The sequence below is a fragment of the Scophthalmus maximus genome, chromosome 14 (genome assembly GCF_022379125.1).
Source record: "Scophthalmus maximus strain ysfricsl-2021 chromosome 14, ASM2237912v1, whole genome shotgun sequence".
NCBI lineage: Eukaryota > Metazoa > Chordata > Actinopteri > Pleuronectiformes > Scophthalmidae > Scophthalmus > Scophthalmus maximus.
In genome coordinates, this window is record NC_061528.1 from 9,842,747 (window position 1) to 9,865,825 (window position 23,079).

At 40.2% G+C, this 23,079-nt stretch overlaps 4 protein-coding genes across 13 annotated transcripts in view; 3 read left to right on the forward strand and 1 right to left on the reverse strand.

The window, feature by feature from the left end:
- Positions 1-1,162: 1,162 nt before the first annotated feature.
- On the forward strand, positions 1,163-3,664 carry LOC118282668 (protein FAM237A-like). Its single transcript, XM_035603942.2, has 2 exons — positions 1,163-1,723; positions 2,550-3,664. Exons 1-2 carry the CDS (start codon positions 1,369-1,371, stop codon positions 2,666-2,668), a joined length of 474 nt encoding a protein of 157 aa, XP_035459835.2. The 5' UTR covers positions 1,163-1,368; the 3' UTR covers positions 2,669-3,664.
- Positions 3,665-5,148: 1,484 nt separating this feature from the next.
- Positions 5,149-10,359, forward strand: casp10 (caspase 10, apoptosis-related cysteine peptidase). 3 transcript variants are annotated; one of them, XM_035651285.1, is made up of 11 exons: positions 5,149-5,258; positions 5,853-6,141; positions 6,288-6,393; positions 6,553-6,688; positions 7,454-7,473; positions 7,569-7,599; positions 7,697-7,792; positions 7,920-8,005; positions 8,166-8,274; positions 8,358-8,850; positions 9,556-10,359. In XM_035651285.1, exons 2-11 carry the CDS (start codon positions 5,861-5,863, stop codon positions 9,719-9,721), a joined length of 1,524 nt encoding a protein of 507 aa, XP_035507178.1. In that variant the 5' UTR covers positions 5,149-5,258; positions 5,853-5,860; the 3' UTR covers positions 9,722-10,359. The 3 variants fall into 3 exon arrangements, with proteins under 3 accessions (XP_035507178.1, XP_035507179.1, XP_047192998.1); XM_035651286.1 differs by having other exon boundaries at positions 5,171-5,253; XM_047337042.1 differs by lacking the exon at positions 9,556-10,359 and having other exon boundaries at positions 5,171-5,253; positions 8,358-8,485; positions 8,604-8,850.
- Positions 10,360-10,846: 487 nt separating this feature from the next.
- prkra (protein kinase, interferon-inducible double stranded RNA dependent activator) lies at positions 10,847-16,632 on the forward strand. Of its 3 annotated transcripts, none has more exons than XM_035651289.2 (8): positions 10,847-11,070; positions 13,328-13,503; positions 13,997-14,078; positions 14,336-14,414; positions 14,697-14,814; positions 14,912-15,006; positions 15,114-15,276; positions 15,550-16,632. In XM_035651289.2, exons 1-8 carry the CDS (start codon positions 11,006-11,008, stop codon positions 15,705-15,707), a joined length of 936 nt encoding a protein of 311 aa, XP_035507182.1. In that variant the 5' UTR covers positions 10,847-11,005; the 3' UTR covers positions 15,708-16,632. The 3 variants fall into 3 exon arrangements, with proteins under 3 accessions (XP_035507182.1, XP_035507183.1, XP_035507181.1); XM_035651290.2 differs by having other exon boundaries at positions 14,303-14,414; positions 15,536-15,693; XM_035651288.2 differs by having other exon boundaries at positions 10,848-11,070; positions 14,303-14,414.
- A 599-nt stretch (positions 16,633-17,231) lies between these two features.
- osbpl6 (oxysterol binding protein-like 6) overlaps positions 17,232-23,079 on the reverse strand; it is a 30,813-nt gene continuing 24,965 nt past the window's right edge. For all 6 annotated transcript variants that reach the window (XM_035651284.2, XM_035651282.2, XM_035651283.2 and 3 more), the window contains 5 exons: positions 22,559-22,703; positions 21,916-22,060; positions 21,571-21,697; positions 21,203-21,325; positions 17,232-20,319 (listed from right to left, as the gene is read on the reverse strand). In XM_035651284.2, the coding sequence (XP_035507177.1) occupies positions 20,208-20,319; positions 21,203-21,325; positions 21,571-21,697; positions 21,916-22,060; positions 22,559-22,703 (652 nt within the window). In that variant the 3' untranslated portion in view covers positions 17,232-20,207. The remainder of the gene's footprint in view (positions 20,320-21,202; positions 21,326-21,570; positions 21,698-21,915; positions 22,061-22,558; positions 22,704-23,079) is intronic.

Sequence of the window (23,079 nt, forward strand, 5' to 3'; positions counted from 1 at the left end):
GTTTTTTTTCCCCTCACAGCATCCACTGAACAATAACAATCTCTAATTTTTCACACTTGATAATAATAATTTGTACTTCACTGCCTCACGTACTGTCCAGAGACATCCGTGAATCACATTTTGTATTCCAATATGAAAGTGGTATTTCTTTAAAAGTTATAATTTAGGCCCTGCGTCGGAAAGTGTGAATGAGTGAGTAAGAAATCCAGCCCGCACATTTACCGTTGGCTTCCCACTGAGCGAGTAATTACATTTGAGATCAAGTATGCATGTGACATTTCAGTAAAAGCATAGAAATGGAACTTGTGCACCATTCTCTGGAACGGCATTCATCACTGAGCTTGTTTTTACAGAAAGTTTTCTGGGGTCAGATTGCTTATATATGTGGTTCTTAAGCCTGTACTGAAAACCTGTGTCCTAGGTATACATTAGGTACTATTTGCCACATTGCATTAAAACTCTGAGTGAAGATTCTGTAATACTACTGACTATGGATTTTGTTCCCCATCTTGGTGAAAGCGGTACTGGGAATACTTCTTAAAGGACAGAACGCCAGCAGGAAGGATTACAATTCAAAATGATGATGGTAAATTGAACATCTTTGGGTTAGATGGATTTAAAAAAGAAAACTGAAATTTGGGCTACAGGGAATTGTGATGTACCTGTGTTTAATTATTTTACATTGTAAAGAACAAGCACAATATTAATGGTGAAAATAATCCGCACAATAATAATGAAACATGAATAATTAAAACAATCATTAGATGATACCCTCCCTGCCAGTAAGTGGAGCAGTGAAGTGGCCACAATTTTACACAGACACAATATGTATATATAAACATGTACATGTATAATCAGATTTATCAGTTAGTTTTGCCATTGAACATTTTGCCCAGTGTACAAGAAGTCATAATATAGCCTAATATCAAATAACCATAACAGGCCTTTCACTAATTGGTTGATGGAAAATAATGCAAGGAGAATACGAAAAGTATTGAAACATCTCATATTTGCAGAAGTCTATATCAAACAAAGCACCACTGACTAAAAGCAAGTGTAGCAGCTAACTGTGCGCAAAGGAGGGAGGCGCTGACGTCAATTAAGACCCAACAGATATTTACCAAACTCCAATCAACATTATAGTCTTGTCAGTCCTCCCAGCTTGAGTGGTAAGTACATCCTTTTTTTTTGGAAAAGAGTCGTACTGCTCTCCATTTAGCTCAAGTGTACTTCCCTTTGGGTATATTGTGCATATTTGGATTTGCCGAACACATCATTACTGTCACACACAATGTGCCATATGCCTCGGAGGCAGAGGAAAGACATGCTCAACTTTACAGAGCAGCTCCTGTGTCGTGTCCTCTGCAGATGGTCTCGGTGCTCCTGGGCGCAGTGTGTGTGCTGAGCTGCCTGTGTGCGGTGCCGCTGCGGGGCCAGGGGCCGGGGCAGGTGGACCCCCTGACGGCCAACCGCTCGAACCCGCAGTGCTGGGACTCGTCCTCGGCGCTGCTGCTGGAGATGCGCTCCCCGAGGATCGCCGACACGGTGCCCGCCTTCTGGGACCTGATGGTCTTCCTCAGGTCGTCGGACAACGGCAGGCACACGGCGCTCTTCTGGGACCTGGCCCGGGTCTTCTGGGGGATCTATGTGGACTGTGTGCTGTCCAGGAGTCACGGCTTGGGACGGAGACACGTCACCGCTGTACACTCCCTCATTACTGACAGTAAGTGGCCTCTCACACACACACACACACACACACACACACACACACGGGTTTACTCTAGTGCTGTACTTTACGCTTGAATATTTTCTTTCTATGCTACTTTATTGTAATAATTATGATGATAATTGCAATAATTAGTAATTGCAAGTGTAGATTTTTCATTTAAATCTGTAGTGAATCAATGATATAATAATAATAATAATCAAATGAACCAACAGATTAGAAAAGTAGGTAACTGAATAATCAGATCAAGGAAATGAAATCATTCTTGACCAGGCACAATATAAAAATGCAAATTACCCTTTGTAAAACTCAATAGAATCAATATCCAGAAGTCAAACTGGCCCTTCTCTTGGATTTAAAAAAAAAGTAAATATATTTTGCTCATTAGCTCTACACCCATACAACCTGGATGACTGTGAATTTGCATTCATACACAAGCTCCTCATAACATCTGACATGATCATTTTTAATAATAATATTTTTGCTTCAGTGAATTTGGGGCAATTCACAAAACGTTAAATCAAATGTCCAATTTACACATGGAAAAGATATATGCAAATGCTTGCTACGATAGATGACAAAATATTTCTTAAATATGATTTTTTTTCATATTTCACCTTTAATGCATCTCGAAGTTTGCTTTCACTTTTGCTGCAACTATTGCAGTAAATGGGGTGACAAATTGTAACGGTACCCACCAGCCCCGCCAGCTGATATGCCGAAATGCTATGGAGAAATCGTGTTTTGCAACAAATGATCATGTGCTGCCTTTGTGTGTGTGTGTGTTTGTGTGTGTGTGTGTATGTGTGTGTGTCCTCCATAGAGTCCATCAGGTTCAACAGCTCAGGTTTGAACTCCCACGCATGGCTCAGTGTCAGAGTGAGGGGACACAAGAAGACCATGAAGACCGAACCCAAATCAAACACACACTACCACAAATAATTCAGAAGATTTAAACTTGAACTTCAATATTTTCTTTCTGTCTGAACAACTATTATAATCTATCCCTGAGGGGAATTCGAGATCTGTGCTGCCCTACAAAGCGAAAATCCAGTGACTACATGTATATAGTGTACTTCAGACCAGACTCGGAACTGAAATGCATTCATCTTTACATATTTTTACGTGGTATAAATGTATAATTCAAAAGAAAAGGAATTGTTGTATATAGCAAACGCCCCCAATGAAAACCAAACCAAACGTTCAAACTAACAAAAGTCACATATAGGTCAAATAGGTTGGAGACGGCTAGCTTTGACTGAAATAAATGTCTTTCCAATCCCTCCCTATCTTTTTTTCTGTTATTCAGATCGGTTTAAATAAAGTAACGTCTTGGTAATTTAGCTTGTCCTGTATAAATTAGGCAGCAGCCATAAAATCCAGCCGTACAGAGAAAAATAACTGAACGAGCCCTGCTATAAAGGGACACTAAACCTAGTGTAGCAAATAGGCAGGAACTAACTTGAAGTGAAATTTGATGTGAAATGACTTATATAAATGTTTTAAATTAAAAATCAACACCTCAATATTATATGTGTATTTGTAGGGTAGCATTGTTCTCTAGAGTCTCTCTAGAGTTTTGTCGACTTATTATCATATACATATTTTCTTAGTGTTAATGCACAATTAAGTGGCCTGGAAAATGAAAAATACTTTGAAGAATATTATCACTTTATGCTGTTTCACATCACTTCCCAAAGAAAAGAGTTGCTACATTGACTAGATCTTGTTTTATAAAGTTTTTGTTTAATTAGTCTTAATCCTCTCACCCTTTTGTGTAAGCTGGTGATACTACACAATAACAGCATTGTTGCCATGGTTACCTCACATTGCACACTGTTTCAAAACCGTTTCTTTCTATTTTTTTATCATGCTGAATGTTCTTGTGATATTCGCCTTTAAAAAGCAATCCAACATTGTATGAACTACAGTTGATTCATTGTTCATGCAATGTATTTATGTTCATTTTTATGTGCAATAAATTCATATTTCATGCCTGTAAGTTGTATATCATTGAGTAAGCAATTTGAGCAAGCCTTTCAGGCCAAGTACTAAAGCTTACACACTGAACAGCTGATACAGCCTAAATCTGGTCATTTCTGAAAAAATATGTGACTCAGACATGACTGGCAGACCAAATGCCAAATACTATTTTTTTAACCTTCGTTACTCTGAGTCATATGTGTATATGTATTCTGGCACACAGGTTTTATTTTATCTGTGCCAAATTTGTGGTTCATTTAACCTTTGTGTAAATAACATCATGCCTCCTGGTCTGAAGAGAAACCCCCGCTGCTTCACACTGGGTAGTGGAGAAAAAAAGTCAAATATCGACTGTCAGTTTAGTAAGTTTAAGCTGTACGTGTATAGGCCACAGATTTTCACAGAGTGATTCAAATTAAGCACATAGTTGACATGACTCTTTCAGGTCACCAGGTATTGTCCGGAAAACTGATTTCCATCCTTTTTGGCAGGTGATATACTGTGTTTTATGGGTCTTAAGGCCCATTTAAAGGTATTTCAACAGGTGACGAACTGCATGGGTTAGAATCTAAGACAGAGCAGGTAGAATTATGCAGTTATAAGGACAATTGTTATAATTTCTTTATTTTATTATTTTACATCATTAGCACATACATATATAGTGTAGTAATATTAGACATAATATTAGACACGTACAAACCTTTAAAACAATAGGATTGTATTCCCTGTGAGCCAACACCATGCCTGATTACACTATAAACGGCAAACACAATTGTGATTATTCGGTTACAAGAAACGTTTAAGTTTCACAAAGATACGTCTTTGATATAACTACGGACATAAAGTTGTATACATGTGACCGTTATGAGAGTTTGATCCGGTTTAGATAGACGGCTTCACACAACCCCAGTTTTAGCTTCACTTTATTGGCTCCCCGTACATTTTAGAATTGATTTTAAGATTTTACTAATACGTTTTAAAGCACAGATGGTCTTGCTCCAAGCTACATGAATCAAATGCTGATCCCCTACAAGCCAGCTCGCAGCATTAAATCCTCAGGTGGGTCTTTCCTGGTTGTTCCAAAGTCGAGACTCAAATCTAAGGGGGACCGAGGTTAGGACCCCTCGACTTTGGAACGGCCTGTCTGAGGAGATAAGGCTGGCAGAGTCTGTGCCTTCTTTTGAGTCACTTTTTAAAAACCCACTTCTATAGACTTGCTTCTATGTGACGTCGTCGTTTTATATTGTCTTTTTATAAAACTTTTTTTTCATTCAGATATGTGACCTGAAAAACGTATTATTGTTGGAATGCTGATTTTAATTGTCTGTGATTTGTATGTTTTTTGTGAAAGCCCTTTGTGAAGCTAGAAGGTGCTATATAAATACAATTATCATTTGTCACCGCCGCTGTCCAAATAAGGTCATGTGACGCGCATGTGACGTAGCACCTGGGTCTGTTTCAGGGCGGGCGGTTCCCGTCCTCCCTTTTACTTTCGGTTTATTCTTCCTCCTCTGTGGCCGTGAGATGACCCGCGGACCCTCTCTGTAAGGTTGGTGTTGTTGGGGATGTACAAACGATCTTTTGATGCCTTCAGTGCAAGTTTGTGGAAGAGGACTTCAAATATAAGCCCTTTAACCGGACCTTCTGGTTTCAAACAGGCAACACTGTGCGACACGTTCGTGTTGGGCAGAAAAACTCCTCTCAATTATTATTAAACTAAGCAGAAATTCTAATCTGATCAAAATGTATATATTTGTTTTTCAAATGAGAGATGGTTACATTGAGGCAGCTGTGAGGTGCGCAGTGATGGTCGTGTGATGTCCTGCTGCTGAGTAGTTTCATCCGACCTCATAGATCTTTGTTGCAATGAAAATGTAGCCTATGTGGTTCCTCCTAATAATATCACCTTAAGGAAGTACAGGATATGAAGGGTGAAAATGCTCAGTCTCGTGGTGAAAAAAGTGGCCAAAAAGCTAAAAGGAATTCACACAACCTGTCATAAGAACCTGTGATTTCACTCCATCAAATTGTGGAGGTAACGTGAATAGAGGAGGGACTAATGGCTGGCGTGATGTAATACACAATGTTTCAACAGAAAGAAAAAAAATCTGACAATCTAAGTGAGTTTACCTTTTTTTTGTAGTGCAAGAGATGGAATTTCAGAGGCGGCTCTTAGAGGGAGGGAAGGGCCTGTCTAAGGACGAAGTCAAAGCGTTAGCATTTCTTTGCACCGACCTCCTGGGCCGAAACCCGACCTCCGTGGAGTCAGCCAATGACCTCTTCTCTCGTCTGGCGAAACGAGACCATCTCTCACCTGACCGACTGCAGCTGTTGACCGAGCTTCTGCTCATCATCAAACGCACCCGTCTGGTCCGTGACCTCAATCTCAGTGACCGAGAATCTACAACAAGTGGCATCATTTCTCCTTACAGGTGGGCAGCACAAAAGTCATATTTTAAACACTCAAATATGTCATTCATCACACTCTGGTAACCTCTATGTCCAGTCAACCTACTGTGCCCTGACAACACTCCATAGTTCCAGTGTCTTACAATTATTATTTTTCCTGTTATTCCAGGAAGCTGCTCTACAGCCTGTACGAGGAGATGACTAATGACGACTTGACACATGTGAAGTTCTTGTTGCACACAACGCTCCCGCGTAGGAAACTGGAGGAAGATATTGTGAGTGCTTCTTCAGATTGTCAGTGTTTGAATCTCATGTTTGAGAAGAAGAGTTGCGTGTGTGAAGCCTGAATTTTACTTCTGTTTTTGCTGTTACGTATGCATCATATTACCTCATGAATAAATTAAGGGGAACTGTAAATTTGCATAACTTTTCAGACTCTGCTGGAAATCTTCCTGGAGATGGAGCACATGGACCTCCTCAGTGAGTCTAACCTTGACGGACTGGAGAAAATTATTCAGTCAGTCTGTCCCATGCTGAAGGAAAAGATCAACACGTTCAAAGCACGGCGGGGTAAGCTGCAGAAGATGCTCATTCTAAATGTTACTTGCATACAATATAGGAATGACGACACACACGCAGACATTAGAGAGAGTAGATTTACTTTCAAAGAGTTTTCTTCAGAGTCCGACCGGAGGCAGGAAGAGCAGGGACAGGACTGGAAAATGAGCAGACAGTGAGTGGTGAGGCAAAGGCAGCAGCGCAGGAAAAAGCAGGGTCCCCATGAAGTCACTTTACACCTACAGGCCTAACCCCAACGCAACTCTAACCTTAACTGAAAACAACGTTTCAACCCTAATAGCTGATGATTTACAATGGAAGGACTTGTGTTTGGTCCGCAGAAGGGAGGTTAGTTCCCACCACAGACTGTATATAAAACTGGACGTAGTCACCGGGTCGGGAAAGGGAAACCAATGCGGAAGTGCCTGAAAACGGTATTTTCTCTGGAATCACCAGCAGATGACGGCCCCACTGAATGCAAAAATAAAAAAATAAATAAGTAATAAATAAGTTGTTTTTTACAGAAGTCTATGAGAACATGACGCTGCTTCTCACTTGATTTTATTACGTCAGTAAAAAAATATTGTGAGGAGTTTATGTTCGCAGTCTCAGTCTTCTTCAACAAAGCATGACGTTCATTCTGTAAATTATGGTCCCATTTACAGTCAAATAGACGATAAAGCACGGTGCAGTATACGGTGGGTGCAGATCGCAGGTGTAGGTGGACTTGCAGTGTCATTATAATTTGAAATGCTCTTTCCTCTTTCTTCTTTGAAGCATTCCAGTCTCAGGCCCAGGTGAGAAAATACATTTTCATTTTCACACTTATATGACGATGAAATAAATGTCTTTGTCATTTTGGTAATTTAAAATTTTCGCTTGTGTCCCATAGTGCTCCATGAATTCTCCCACAACCTCTGTGGGTGAGTACTGGGTTGGCTGTTTCATAACTGAAACGTTATTTTTCAAGTGCATTGATTTATTCTGAATCCTATTTTATGACTCTCCCACATTTTCCAGATGTGTTACATGTTGGAGATGAATGTGGGGCTTTGCCAAATAGACGTCGAGCTTTAAGCACTGAAACAGGCAACTGTGCCTCCTTGAAAGGTCGTTGTAAGTATTTTCCATAGTCAGCTGTAGTGACACAACACATCAGACCTTTTTAATTATTCTAATACAGTTTTGTCTCTTCATCTTTGTGGAAAATTACTGTATTGCTCTTCAACCCTGCATCTCATAGTGAACAGTGATGCTTTGGCATTGTTGCCGTCTCAAGAAAACGAGATGTCCCCTGAAAAGCCGACATCTACAGAACCAAACTATGAGGTGTGTGATTTATTTATTGTTACCACCTTTCGCAAAATGGAAAACTGTCCCAGTCACGGACCCCTAGTGGCTCCAAAAGCTCACAGTGTGAGTGAATCACAAATTTAATGTAAAGTAATAATCTAATTTATTCAATCTGGGTTGTGGATTTGTTTTGTAGGGTTTGGGAATATATCCAATGACTGCAGCAAAGAGAGGTATCTGCTTAATACTAAACAACTACAACTTCTCTACTCTCAAGAATCGGGAGGGGACCATGACTGATGAAAGTAAGCTTATGTTTAAAGAATTAATAAATAACTGTCTGTGGACATACTGTTGCTGTGTATCATTTATCCGTGTATCCTTCCAGAGTTTCTGCAAGATGTGTTTAAGTGGCTGGACTTTGACGTGGATATACGACGCGACTGTACGGGCGAGGAGATGCTGTCCGTGTTGCGGGAGCTCGGCAGGAGAGACCACAGGCAGATGGACTGCGTGGTATGCTGTGTTCTCAGCCATGGCCGTGAGGGCAGTGTGTGTGGCGTAGATGGCATCACTGTCAAGCTCAAGGAGCTGATGGAGTCTTTGAATGCATTAATGTGCCCCACTTTGGCAGGAAAACCCAAGCTCTTCTTCATCCAGGCTTGCCAGGGCACCAACGAGCAAACGGCTGTCAATGTTGAGGTCGATGGCTACAATCTGGTTTGCAGTGACACAGTTGAAGTGAAAGACTCCATCCCATCTGATGCTGATTTCCTGCAGGCAATGGCCACCGTTCCTTCCTTTGTCTCCTACAGAGAGACGAAGAATGGCACGTGGTTCATTCAGTCGTTGTGCCAAAACCTTGTCCTGATGGTGCCCAGGTTAGTTAAAACAACATATCAGATATTGTTAGATGATTTGTTTGTTTTTTCTAAATAGTTTACCTCCTTACTCTGCCACATTTATTTAACAGCTATAGTTACTTTTCAGAATACAATTTTGCAAACATAGCATATGATGAGTTGATACTGTACATATATTATGCAAAATTATAGATTAAACTACTAACCAAGAGCACAGACCTCTGCAAAGACTGAGTAATCCCCCACCTATATATACCCAAAACTTTCATTACCATCTCCATCTGACCAACATGTTTTTAAAATATCATGCATCTGTGAAGATATGACCCAAGACGTCAAGTTTTGCTGTATCTCACAATGGTGAAGAATTTTTCAAAAAACTCCTGCATCCAGATGCGGATCAGGATCTGAGAACATTCTCATGCAAATCTGCCCATAACATTTTGAGTAGTCCTGCAAAAACAAACAGACAAAGCGAACCAACCACATAACCTCCTTGGCAGAGATCATAACACCAACAGAGGCCAGTCTATAAACATTGTTTTACTTTATACCTAAATATAGGAAAATACTTGTTATGGAGTATTTTTTATTGTGTAGTATTGTTTTTTTAAACTTAAATAAATAATTTACTTCACTGTGATATATGATATGAAAATGAGAGAATAATGACTTGTAGTTTCTTGTAGGCCACCCTCTCACTGTATCTTTTGCTTTTCCCAGGGGGTTTGACCTCATGTCTATCCTGACAAAAGTGAACGCAGATGTTAGCAACAAGACGGATCTTTACCGTAAAAAAAGGCAAATGCCTCAACCAGCCTTTTCACTCAGGAAGAAAGTGGTCTTTCCGGTCCCTGAAGCCCCTCCTCCCAGTTTGCCCTCTGTTTGATTTCCTCACACAAATCAAATGACAAAGGGTACATTTTTGAAAATTGTTGTAATATTGTTATGATAACTCCTGTGCCAACTACTTTTTGCTACTGGTGACAATGTGATGTAGTTGAAAACCTGAAATTAACCTCAAGTGGAGATGATTTTGTCACAATATTTTTTCAAGGTTTACATGAGACATTCACACTGGTATGATACTCACTGTGTACACAAACGTACCAAATCTCCTCGTCCATTTGGAGCATAACCAAAGTTTAATATTTGTAATGTTTGTTATTATGAGCTCCATGAATGAATAATGCACATCATTTCAAGAGTAAATGCAACATCCTAGTCTTTTATAACGTTTTATTTGACATGTAGTTTTAGACTTAGACACTGTAAAGTAACAGCAATTTCCCATCAACCAAAGCACTCATTTTATATGCACTGCCAAGTATTATGTAATTTTCTCATCAGTAGTTCTGCGTTTTTGTTAAATTTGGACTATTTTAACTGAATTCTGTTGGTCTATTACATTCATAACTTTCTACATCTTCGATGCAACTGCTCAGTGAAGACCTGGAATTGACCATGGTGCCACAAAACTGCATTCAAATTGAAACAGAATCTAATAAAAAAAATTGCTGAAAAGGATTTTAAAATTTGCAGTTTATTTAATCCCTCCCTGTCTGACGTTGCACAACAGATCTCTCCACAACAAATGGCTGACGCCACCACAGAGTCATTAAAGGTCTGAAGGAGCGTGTCCTCAGCTGATGAAGTCTGCTCTGGCCTTGCTTGTATAATGTACTAATATTGTCTGTTCCGGACATTTTATTGTTTAATTGCATACTTAGGTATTTGTATGGTTTTACCAATTTTAATCTTCACACTGGTTTAGTCCTATAGAGATCAATCACCGGCTCTCTGATCATTCCAGTGTTTACTTTGAGGTTTATTTATACATTAAATGTTATTTTCTAATTTTTTGCTAATTCCAGTTTCCTTGCATTGAATTATCCACTGTGAGACAACTCCGAAGAGTTCACTGAAAAGGAATGTACTAACCTACCATGACCAGTAGATGGCGGAAGAGATGCGCATGTCCCGTCACACATCGTTTGACCCGCCGCTGACCCGGATGTTGATACTACGTCAACTGTGGCGATTTTCCCTCCGGACGAGGCTTCGATGAAGAGTTGTTAGTGTTTAAGGCCACTTCATATTTACTCCACGATCACACAACCAGATGCCCTGAACAAATACATTTCGAGGCGGCGTTGGAGATCGTCCCCTGTTCATGTCATCAGCCATGTCTCAGGAGGGATTTCAGTCAGTGGCGGAGGAAAGCCCCGGCGACACCAGGTACGATGTTTCCAATGTTCACTAAAGTGTGTCGAACAACAAACCGGTGATAACGAGTGAACATGACGAGCCACGACGTGACAGAAACAAGAGGTTCAGTTGAATATTATGAATGAAGCCCAATCAATGAGAAGCGGAAGTGATAAAATAATCAAGCGCCATAATTCTCGTTCTATTGATTTAGCCCAAACTGTAGGATTTTGACAGGTGATTATTATTATACTATTACTATTATTTAAAAAAAAGTGTCCTCTTTAAAAGTCACATCATTTGCATATACCGACATATAAATGCAATATATGTATATTGTACTATTTAATTGAATGAGCTAACGGGGACAATGTCAGTGGCGGTGAGCTGCCTGTTAGCTTAGCTTGCTAACGTACATTAGCAAGCTTAGCTTAGCTCGCTAACTTACAGTACTTCAGCTTCGTCCAGGTCGTAGTTCTCCACGTGGGTGTGGAATCAGGAGCAACTGCACTCGGTTGTAGATTCCTGAAGACGTTTCTTTCACCTCTCGTTCTTCACTTGTAGTGTTCTAAAGTTGTGGTGAACTCCGGGTATTTAACCCGTGTGGAGGCGTTGGACTCACCTTTTACCACACAGGTGTTGTTGTCGTCACAAGAAGTTCAGTTGTTTTCAAGTCTCCTGGCAAGAGATGAGAAAGATGGTGCCTCAGGCCTCGTCCTCTGTTCAGGGAGGGCTTCTCTATTTTAACATAATAATAATAATAATACATTTGATTATTATTATGTTATGTGTGCATGCACACAGAATGATGAATATTCATTATAAATAAATATTTTATTGACAATATACGCCAGGATATGTCAGTTAACCACTAACTTTGGAGGATGGTGCAGTCATGCTGTTGTAGTTGTGGTTGTCGGGATAATGGAGAGGCAGGCTTCTCACCAGAAGTTTGCCAGATTGTTACCCAGACTGGAGGGGGAGATCCCCCATGAGCCGTCCCCTGAGCAAGGCCTCTGACCTCCAGCTGCTCCTGCTGCTTCACAACTGTGCCCGGGTGAACAACAGGGTGTTTCTTGAAAGAGCTTCGCCTTCAGCGATACTTCCCTGGATAAAGAAAGGAAAACAGAAAAGAATTTAAGACCCATTCCCCAACATCCTCACCATCAGTTTCCAGGTTCACAGGTGAAGAAGGCTCTTTCTCAAATCACATTTGTCTCGGGAAGAGTCATTTCTGTGGTTAGTAAAGGACCAAGCATCACATATCATTATGCAGTTTAATAAAACTGAATGGTGGCTGCACATGTTCTGATTATGCTTCACGGACGGTTTATGTGGCGGCTTTAGGTGGTGTAAATGTCACGGGTGATCACTGGCCCCGATTGTGATGCTGTTGGGTCTCTATTGGCAACATGGCGGAGCTAAACTAGATTGAGCTGAAACAATTATTTGATCAATTGACCATTTAATACATAGAAAATTAACGTCAACAATTTTTTATAATCAGGTAATCATTCAATCCTTACTGTTTCCAGCTTCCCACTCTGATGTGTTATTTATAATTAATCAGCTCATTAATTGATGATGAAAATAATGATCAGCTGCAGTGAGTTTGACTCTGACTCTGGCTGGATTTATTCATCGTATGACAAATAACCCTAGGATACATGCAAAGCATGCAAGGCAGAATGAGATCTGGGAACATCTGCCTCTCCTTCATCCAGCCCTGCACTACATACTGAGTTTGTTGCCCGAGGGCCTTGTCCTGCCCCACATGTCAAGTCCTCGACTAGGACCTCCTGGTAAGTCAGAAAGGGCCTCATCTGTCCCACATCTCCCCGGCTCCTTTCCAAGATGTGGTCAGTGCATTCCAAAGATGTATCTGTTCGAGGTCATTGACCCCCACAGTCCAAGATGTACCCGTAGGCCATTGTGGTGCCACAAAACATATACAATAAACATTCTTCTCTTACTCACAGGCAGGGACATGACCACCTAAACATTTCATACTCACACACCTTCAATTTATGTTTGGATCTGTTATCATCACAACCTTATAGTAACAGCAACGCTACAAAATCCTTAAAAGTGAAAAAAAACAACCTCTAAGACTTTTTTGGTTCAAAGACCTGCTGAAAGGTTTGTGCTGCTGTTATCCCCTGCTGTAAATAAGTCTTATAATTTCCATTCATTATTTTTAGTCAATTAACTGCACTGATTTATGGCAACAGCACAGTTATTATGCTTCTTGCTTAACTGCCATTGTAACTGCTCGTTTAATACACAGCTTGAACGCACTTGAAACGCAGAGAGGCACTCCTGGGAAAACGCCCATACAAATCCTGCACGAATACGGCACCAAATCAGGCAACCTCCCCGTGTACGTGCTGGAGAAGGCCGAAGGAGAGGCTCACCAGCCCAGCTTCGTCTTCAGCGTGAAAATTGGAGATGTGAGCTGCACAGGTACGTCAGCAGTCCCGGCCCCTATTGTGTCAATCGCTGCCAGTAATTGAATTTTGAATTTATGAATTGAAAATCATACGTTGGTCATTCCACCGTACAATGCATTATCTGTCACTTTTGCTTTGTTGTCAGTTGTGTCTGTTGATGCAGTATACTTCTTTTTCATATCTTTTTTTTAAACGAGTCCTCACTTCAGATTTTGAACAGTTACAAGCATTTTCAAAGCTCTCAGTGTTGAGGTGATGAGAAAAACAACTTCTCTACTTTTCAGCCAAGGCTTTATTCAGCTGGTACATCGAAACACAATTGATTCAAGTTGCCCTGTGGGCTTCCAGAGTTAAAAACAGGGATTTAAAATGTTCTTGTATTACAAGTATATCTATTTTTCACTAGTAATGATTGGCCAAGTTATTTGAGTTTGGTGCTACATAAAAAAAAAAAATAGTACAGTATTACATAATGTGGCGTTGTGTTTGTTGTGTGTTTGTTTCAGGTCAAGGTCCCAGTAAAAAAGCTGCCAAACACCAGGCTGCAGAAGCTGCCCTCAGTATTCTGCAGCAAGACAATGAAACAGTGTGAGTTGTTGTTGTTGTTGTTTTTTTTGACTTTCAGATATCTATTAGGGTAAAATTCAATGGATTTCATCATATCCACGGGGGCTATGGTAATTGTAGTAGTTTTTATGTTTTCTGAGATAATTAATTGAGGGGGGGGTGGCAGATTAACTGAAAAAGAAAATAATGAAGTACAGAACTACACTGTTGCATATGAAACTGACAGCCTTTTGTGGGTGTTGCAGCTGTGGTAACCGCGTTGATGGGATTCCCAACAGGAACATTCCTGTGAAGTCTGAGAGTAACGGTGTTGCAGCAGAAACAAACAATCATCCAAACTCGGTGGGGATACTGCAGGTGTGTGGATCATTGCCATGCTGTTTTTATGTACCTTTATTGTGTTGGTGTATGTGTGTTTGCATCTACATGTAAGCATGTGTTTGTCTTGTCTATGTGATTATATACGTACAGCTGTGGTAGTTCCTTTGCATATGTAGGTTTTCTGCCCAAACCTTTGATAATAAACCACAAGTAGGGTCAGCTTGATAACTGAAACAACTTCCACAGATAAATTTAATATAAATCTAATGGAATGTCTATGTCCCGTCTCATATTTTCACTTTGGCCTTTTCATTTTAGGAGCTAGCGTTGCAGAGAGGATGGCGTCTTCCAGAATACACAGTTTTAATGGAAGCTGGTCCACCACACAAGAGAGAGTTCACCGTTACGTGTCGACTGGAGTCCCTCTCAGAAAAGGGTAGGGGTGTTTTCCAGACATTCTCAAAAAAATTTATTTCTAAGTGACCAAAATTTGTTGGTGTTCATCTCCCTATCTCCGTGTTGTGTTTTGATAGCTGTCGGAAATTCAAAAAAGGGAGCAAAAAAGGCAGCTGCAGAGAAAATGATAGCAAAGCTACAAAGTCTGTCAGGCTGTTCTGAAATCACATGGGTATGTCAAATACTTGTCACCTCTGGAGGCAGGAGCAACATTTCTGAGTCAAATGTGTCAAAGTTTTGTGTTAAAATGTTTTATTCTATTTTATTTTTCATTCTCAGATGCCTAAACCAAGCGTCCGATTCGAGAACTTGAGGAACTCGTCAGCGGAGAAGATGTGTTTACTGAGGAGAAACCCCCTGAGCATTCCCAACACCGATTACATCCAGTTGATGTTGGAGCTGTCCAATGAGCAAGGCTTTGAGGTCACGTATTTTGATATTGGTGAGACAACCCACACTACATCTGTGTTTCTCTTGAATCGGAATTCATGATAATCTAAAGGATTGTAACTTAAAAAAACTGCTATTATCAATATTTTTTTATATACATATATGAAAAAGGAGTCACTCATAAGCTGTTTTCAGATGTGAACTCTTAAAAATGTCTGGGAAATTGGGTCCGCCCACCTGGATACCCTAACCCTAACCCTAACCCTTCCAAAGAATTTTTGCTGTCTGTGTCACTTTGTAAAGTGTGTTAGTGTGTCTTTGGCAGATGAGCTGACGGTGAACGGCCAGTACCAGTGTCTTGCAGAGCTGTCCACCTCCCCGGTCACCGTGTGCCACGGTACAGGCATTTCCTGTAGCAACGCGCACAACGACGCAGCACACAGTGCCCTGCAATACATCAAGATCATGGCCTCCATCAAGTAAACACAACCACAGTCGTTTTACCCATGTTGTCGCATATATCTGATAATGTCCTGTCGCGGTGAGGCTGTAGTTTATTCTTCCCACTAAGTCTTCCTGCGTGGGGTTGATGAGAGGTCAAGGTATATTTTTATAAATATGTATATCACAAAGCAAAATCATGATAATGCTCAAAACCAACTCAAAGTACATCTGCTTGAATCTAGCAGCTTAGGAGCAATGTTAATCAGTCAATATTAAGAATAAAATCTAAATCACTTGTCTTCAGGTTGCTAGGATATTATCATGTATTACATAGGACAAGGACATGTTTAAGGGAACGCTGCGGTGAATATTATGAAGCACGTCCTCGTGACATTTTAAATGCATTTTTTGAAATATTTAACTTTATTTATCCACAGAGTGGTTTTTTTTATTGAATATGTTGCCTTTTTTTAGTCAAATGCTTTTAGGTTCCAGTCGAGCTGTCGACAGCCAACAGAAGACTATAAACTTATAATTCAGTTCAGAGATTCCTGCCTTTCTATTAAACTCAAATGAACGAAAGTTGCCTGAAAATGAAAGGGAATTGGAAGAGATTATTTAGACTTTTTAAATTTGAAAAAGACAAAGTGCAATTTATTTTTTTCCCCCATTTCCATTTTTCCATCTGTCTATGCAATCAACAGTTCATCCCCCTTTGTCATGACCCGGTTGACTCTGAAAATAGATATGACCACCTACTTTACCGTGTTCGCCCTTTCTGCTGGTCTTTTTTTATGCAGTCTGTGCCTCACGCAGTAGAACCTAGAAGTAAATTCTGTGATATATTAATTTCATTTACTGACCGGTGTCCTCTGCTGTATGAACTGAACTTTGTCAGTGAAAAGTAACAGCAGCAACAACATGTGTAATAAGCCAGAAAATAAATCCAAACATTAAATGTTAATAAGTGTTTGTTTCCATCAATGGTCTCACAGTAAACGGCACTGAGAGCAGATTGCTTTGTTGCCCGGAGGAGTTGTTGCAGTGTTTGTGAATGAAACATCTCTCCGGGGAGTTGACATCATGACAGCCATGAATTTATGAGGCAGCGCATCCTGTTGTATTAATACAGAGGCAATTCCATCAGGGCCTGTGCACTGGTTCATTCGTCCTTGATTTGTGCCATTTAATAACGAAGAGACAAGAAAGATTATGCCGATTGCACAAAAAGGATGGTAAAAATATATTACATCATATCACATCTGCAGAGAGCAGAGTCAATTTAGATGATTAAACTGTTAGTCGATGCACAGATAAATGAAAAAAGGGTTTTGAATCATGATTAATCATTCTCAAGCAAAAATGCCAAAACAACTGTAATCATCACTTCTAAATTTGGGATATTTCTTGCCTGTTTTATTTGATATTAAAATCAATATCTTTAGATTTCCAACTGTTGTTCAAACAAAACTAGACGTGTGAAGACTTAAAGATAATTTGACTCATGTGGACCACATGTTCTCATTCCTATGACCACGTCTTTTACATATAAACCACACATTCTTCACATTTTACAGTTTTATTAGAACAAGCACTATGTAGCAGCAGTGTACAGTGTTCATGGAAAGATATGTACTTTGTTAAAATTGCACTTTAGAAGGTACCCATTAGGAAAAAAGATCTAAAAGAAAAAAATTAGCTTTGTGAAACTTGTCTGTCCAAAACAAAACACGAGAGTCCAATTGAAAAAAAACTAAAACTAAAAAAAACTAAAAACCTCTTTTTTCTTTATAAGGCATCTGCATCATTCATTGGCAGGCTAAGTTGTCCTAGACATGCAGGTTGAACAATGGACAAAGAAAGCATGAAAAGGTTTCATGATTTATTTTTTTTCACTACAGTCTGACACTGATACCAAACACTACGCAAAGCATCGCCCGACCTCCACTCGACACTGCTGGGATTCAGTCATGGCCACAAAAAAACAACCACTGATGCAGGAGGAGATAGGAATCAGCGTTTGCAGTAGTAGTGACCCATTTTCTTTAAATGTGCTGTATTTACAAGGATCAACAAAAATGTACCAATTACATGTCGGAGGAACGGAGCAGTGCAGAACATCTTTGAACACTGCAAGCATTGTACAGTCAGATAAACACTCATAACATCAAAGACGTCTCCCTCAAAATCCACAGCTAACTCCTCAATTGAATCTGTCATCTGCAGGCAGGTGGAGACCGGAGAATGAGCCATGTTTGACTTGTTAATGGCAGATACCTTATTCTAGTCCTGGGGATTCTCATCAGAAGTGTTTTGTGAGGCATTAATTAAATGCATTAAGGCACAGCGAGTGAAATCGACGCTGACGAGTCATAGCATTGAGTTTCTAATCCGGGACCAAATTAAAAGCACGTGACATACATCAAGAAAAAGGAAAAAAATATATATGAATGCAAAGCAGTACGTCTTTTTTGGTTCGTAACTTACAGTACCATGTGAACAGTGCACAGGATGGTTTTAGCTTCACATAGTTTTCATTCTACATAATTATATCCCCTCCCTCGTCCTCACCCTGCGGTCTTGAACGAGGGGGAATCCACTTAAAATGTGCTCCCGTACAAGTCGACAATGTGTGACTGCTCGTGTGTGTTGGGGTCGAGTTTGATCGAAAACCCTGTGTTATATTTTTCTTGCTCTCTAACGTCTAAAGTGTTAAAGCTACTCTGCTTTGCAATAAATATAAACACTTCAAATAAGTAACTTGCAGAAGCCCAAGTCATAGCAGTTGAGTCTCTGGGGAATCAGACACATTAAATGAAAAAGCATTAATGCTCATACAGTGTTATTGTTACTGTACAAAAATTGTTTGGCTTTTACGTTTAAAACTAACTATCGTCCAGTATCCTGAAGCTGCATTTACATGGGACGACCTGCAGGTGTCTCTGGTGTTTCTTAGCTGTACAAGTGGCTGTGCGATTCACTGACATAATTAATTTATTAAACAGGAGAAAATGTTGTCTTCATAACTGACTAATAATGTAGGCCATGAAAAAAACAATGGTGGTAATATTGTCAAGAACGCCAAGATTTAATTCCTTTCTTCTGTTGCAGAATATAAATGAACATTTAGTTGTTAGTCAGATTAAGGATGTGTATTTGACATCGCTTTGCCAAACTGTGATGGGAATTTGTCATCGTCTTTGACAGATAGTGATTGATTTAATGGCTGGATAGTTTTTATTCAAAATAAGCTCTAAAGCCGTGTGGCTGGGTGTACAGTAAATAAGTGTTTGGTCACTTAATGGATATATATGACAGTTTTGTTGACCTCCACCAAGGAGGTTGTGTTTTCATCTGTCTGTTTGTTTGTTAGCAGGATTACGCAAAAAAAAAAAAAAAAGCTAAAGTTATTTCCATCAATCATGGAGGGATATGGTTTGGGCCTGGGAAGAACTCCTTATCAGACCACTTCCTTTCGACTTTAATATTTCTTCTTTAAGAACTAGACAATCATGTGTAGGATAATTTGTTCGGGCTTGGCAGAGGTATGCACTCTACTCTGTACTATTCTAGTTTTTTATGTGAATGTTTCATGGTCAACTCTGTTTTTATATAAAGCAGAAAAGCATTTGTACAACCTACTACACAATCTTGTAATCTTGATTGAACGTCCACGTGTCTCATGTTTGAGTGTCTGTAATTTCTCTGAAACGCTCAGGAGACTTGAGTGTGTGCCCACTAAACATGAAGGGAGTGATGTATGTATTTATGTCACCTTGTGATTCAGAGGAGTTGGTTTCATGTAACAATGTTTATAATTAGACAGGGGGGAGGGATCGAAGGGAGGCCCGGCCCAGTTGGGGGAGGGGGTTTGAAGTAAATGAGTAGCTTCCCGAGAGAGAGAGAGACAGAGCACTGCTATCACACAGATTCAACAGTATTAAAAGCCGAGAATAAATTAAATCAGCTAGTTCACATAGTACTTTCTCACTAAATTCTGAGTCCAAGATATTTTATAAAAATACTTCTTTTTTTCCCCCTTTAATAATTGATGATATGGTAAATGCTGCTTGATGCCAGTGAAAGCTGCTTTCTAAACATGCACACTTATCGTAGGTAATCAAAACGCCTAGACTTCATAGACTAGTCTAACCCAAACGGCTGTCAGAAATCAAATGGCTTCAACTTAAATGGGCTAAATTGTGTGTGACATGTTGTTTTAAGGCAAAGACATACTCAGAAGACAAAGGAGCCGAGAAAAGATCTACATAGGAGTGTTACGACTGTTGTAGCCCTGACAACCCAGCTCGGAGAAGCACAATGAAGTTGACCCTACAGGATGTTTTCCGTGGATGGACGAGCTGGTGGCGGCGCCACAGAACCTCGACAGCGTCACTGGGCATCAGTCCATCCCTCAGCCCGGCAGCCGGTCCTATCCACGCACACAGATGTTTTAGCATCGACACGTTTCTCTCAACACCTTATTGTGCACAAGTAACAGCCCGTGATGACGATATGACGGACAAACCAGTCCCTTCGCTACCACAGGTTCGCTGTGGATTCCATATTGATGAAGCCGGGGTTTTTGCGGAGCTCCCAGTACATGTTGTTGGAGACCCACCTCTCCCTGTGATTGGCATCAACCACTTTCCTGGAAGGAAAATACACAGGTGACAGTTGTAAGTGATGAACCTGAAAACAATGAGGTCCAAAAGAAAAAGTGATTCACATCTCATCCTGGCTGTAAAACATCCCAGAGGCCAGATGTGCAAATGATATGCGAGCACAAAAAACCCCGCGTACACTATTTCCTGAACATTAACTGAAGTTCGTTGAGAAAGTCCTCATCAGCTTAATGCCGTTAGATACACTTGGCAAACTTTAAAAGTTATCATTTTTTGTATCCTTTCTTATTGTGTCCACTGCGGTGCTGAAGGAACAAAAATACATTCCCCCGTATACTGAGTGTTATGTTCGGAGACAATGGCAGTTCATTTGACCTTTTACCTTGTTTTTATAAAAACAGTAGTGGTGAGAATTTGCACAGCAAACACACACAGCAGACAACGTATACACGTGGGTTTCCAGAGCGATCAGATGAGGGCATGATGAGATGCAGGTGGAAAAATAAGGGGAGAGACAAAACCTAGTGATAATTCCGCAACTTTCACTATATACAGTGATATATAAATCGGGCTCAAAGATACATTTTGATCAATTACTGTGGTGAATTTGAGTTTTTTTTTGTTATTTATCTGATTACTTTTCAGAAGTTTAATAATGAATATGAGCTAGAAATGCTGAAACAGGTCTTAATGTGACACATTTTGTTGAATTGCACAACTGTGTTTCTGTTATTTTACAGGCAAACTTGTTAATCTCTTTACCCTACGGTGTTTGAGTAAAAATCAAGCCTTGAAGACTGAGATTTCTATAATTGAACAACACAAACGCAACGAAAAGATGAATCTGCATGTGTATCTCAGTTTCAGGTGAGAACCTATACAGATGTGCTCACTGGTCCCTGTGCTTACTTGAAGAAGCGTGGCTCCAGTTTGATGTTGTTCTCCTCGTTACACTTCCTCCTGGATCTCTGCATGTCCTCGATACGCTGCTTCTCCGAGGATGCCATCTCCAAGTTCCCGTCTTCGAGATGCCTGTGTGACCGAAAACAACGCGTCGCCGTGAACGCACACCAGTAAGTCACACTACGACACAAGTACATCAGACAGTGCGAAACAAAACTAGCTATTGAGCTTTAGCAGGACATCGTCAGACAAAAACAATCTTAACAGCAGATTAACTTCACTTGAATACAGTCAACTTGTATTTTCTCAGTCAGAGGCAGAATCACATCACGTTATATTGGCTCATGATGGCGGTTGAGAATGTGATGCTGTACCTTTGATCAGGCCTGAATCTGGCATCTGTTCGCGGCAGGACGTCTTTCAACTCGGGGCAAAGCTCATTCAGTTCAATGGCGAACCTGGTGAAGCCATAGTACAGCTCATAGTCCGTGGGCATGGAGCCTGACGAGGACAGAACGACATGGACATCAATCTTTACATCTTATAATCACTGTATCAACGTTAAAATCCTCTCCACCCCATCCACTGGCTCTTGTCAGGAGCAAAATCCAATGTCTAAATCGTTAAAAACTTCCAGTAAACTTAAAGTGAGCAGTAAAACCAGTTACACATCTAAGCTGAAGTCCAGCTTTGAGTGTGGAGGAGAAACTGGTGCCGACCTGGTCTCCAGACGCATTTGGCAGAAGGTGGGACACCGCAGTAAAGGCCCTCGTGCCACTTTCCAAAAAGCCTGTGGATCACCTTCCCTTCTTGATCCATCACAAATCCTTGAACCTCGTTCACATTGGAACTCCAGTAGTTTCCCTGAAAGACAAAAAGAGCACTGTTATCTTAGGTATTTTGAATGTCTTACACAGTAAATTGTAATAAGGAATAATGACTGTTAAAATCACAAAAAGTGGTTTCTAATACAACATCCGTTTAATTCTCTGTTGTGGGTTTTCAGTCAGCACCAACAGACCTGTAGCCGACACGTTTCAACGTTTCATTATCGGAAAGTGTCACAAAAATTAATTCATTTGTAATTCCGGAATTATGTGCCACTTGCCTAGGTCCATTAGGGTCACATTAACTGATGAATTACAAAGTATTACAAGGAGTTATATATAGCTGGCTAGTACAAAAATAATTGAGATATAAATGTTGATATACTTAATAGATAATTCTCTGCCTATTTTATATCCTACTGGTTTTCCATTACTCTTTTGCCAGTGTAACTGTGAAAACGGTAGTAAATGAATATCAATGAGGTATTAAGAAGTTAATTTGGTGAACACTGTAGAAACCCATTGACTTCTGTACCTTGACAAAGGTAAGTTTGCAGAGGCAGGCGCTGCTCTTTGTGTTTCTGATGGTGATCTCCCCGTAGTGTTCGATCCACCTTCGTCCGCTGAGGATGTTGTGCACACAGGTGGTGACTTTGTTCCACTCATAATGATCTCCAAACCTGGAAAGACAAAGTGGCAGTTGATGGTTTCATTTCGGTTTAGCTTGGTCAAATTTTAAGAATTTAAAAAAACATCTCAAACTATTAGCTTATTCAATAAAACACAGGTTTTCAGCTTTCGTGTCTAAATTATACTGTGAGTTAAAAATAACAGTGCACTCCTCCTCAAGCCTCCACGTCAAGGGCTTTACTCGTGGGCTGCCTCTTCTGGTGGATTCCTCTGAACCACATGAGCACATTGATGAGTAACAGATAACTTTAACTTTGAGTTGGTGTGAGGCATCTATTTCTTTAGTTTTCAGGTACATGTATGTATTAAGAGGTGTCAGGGCATAGGCAGCTCTGGAAAAACTATTTGTTTTCAGGTTTAGGGGAT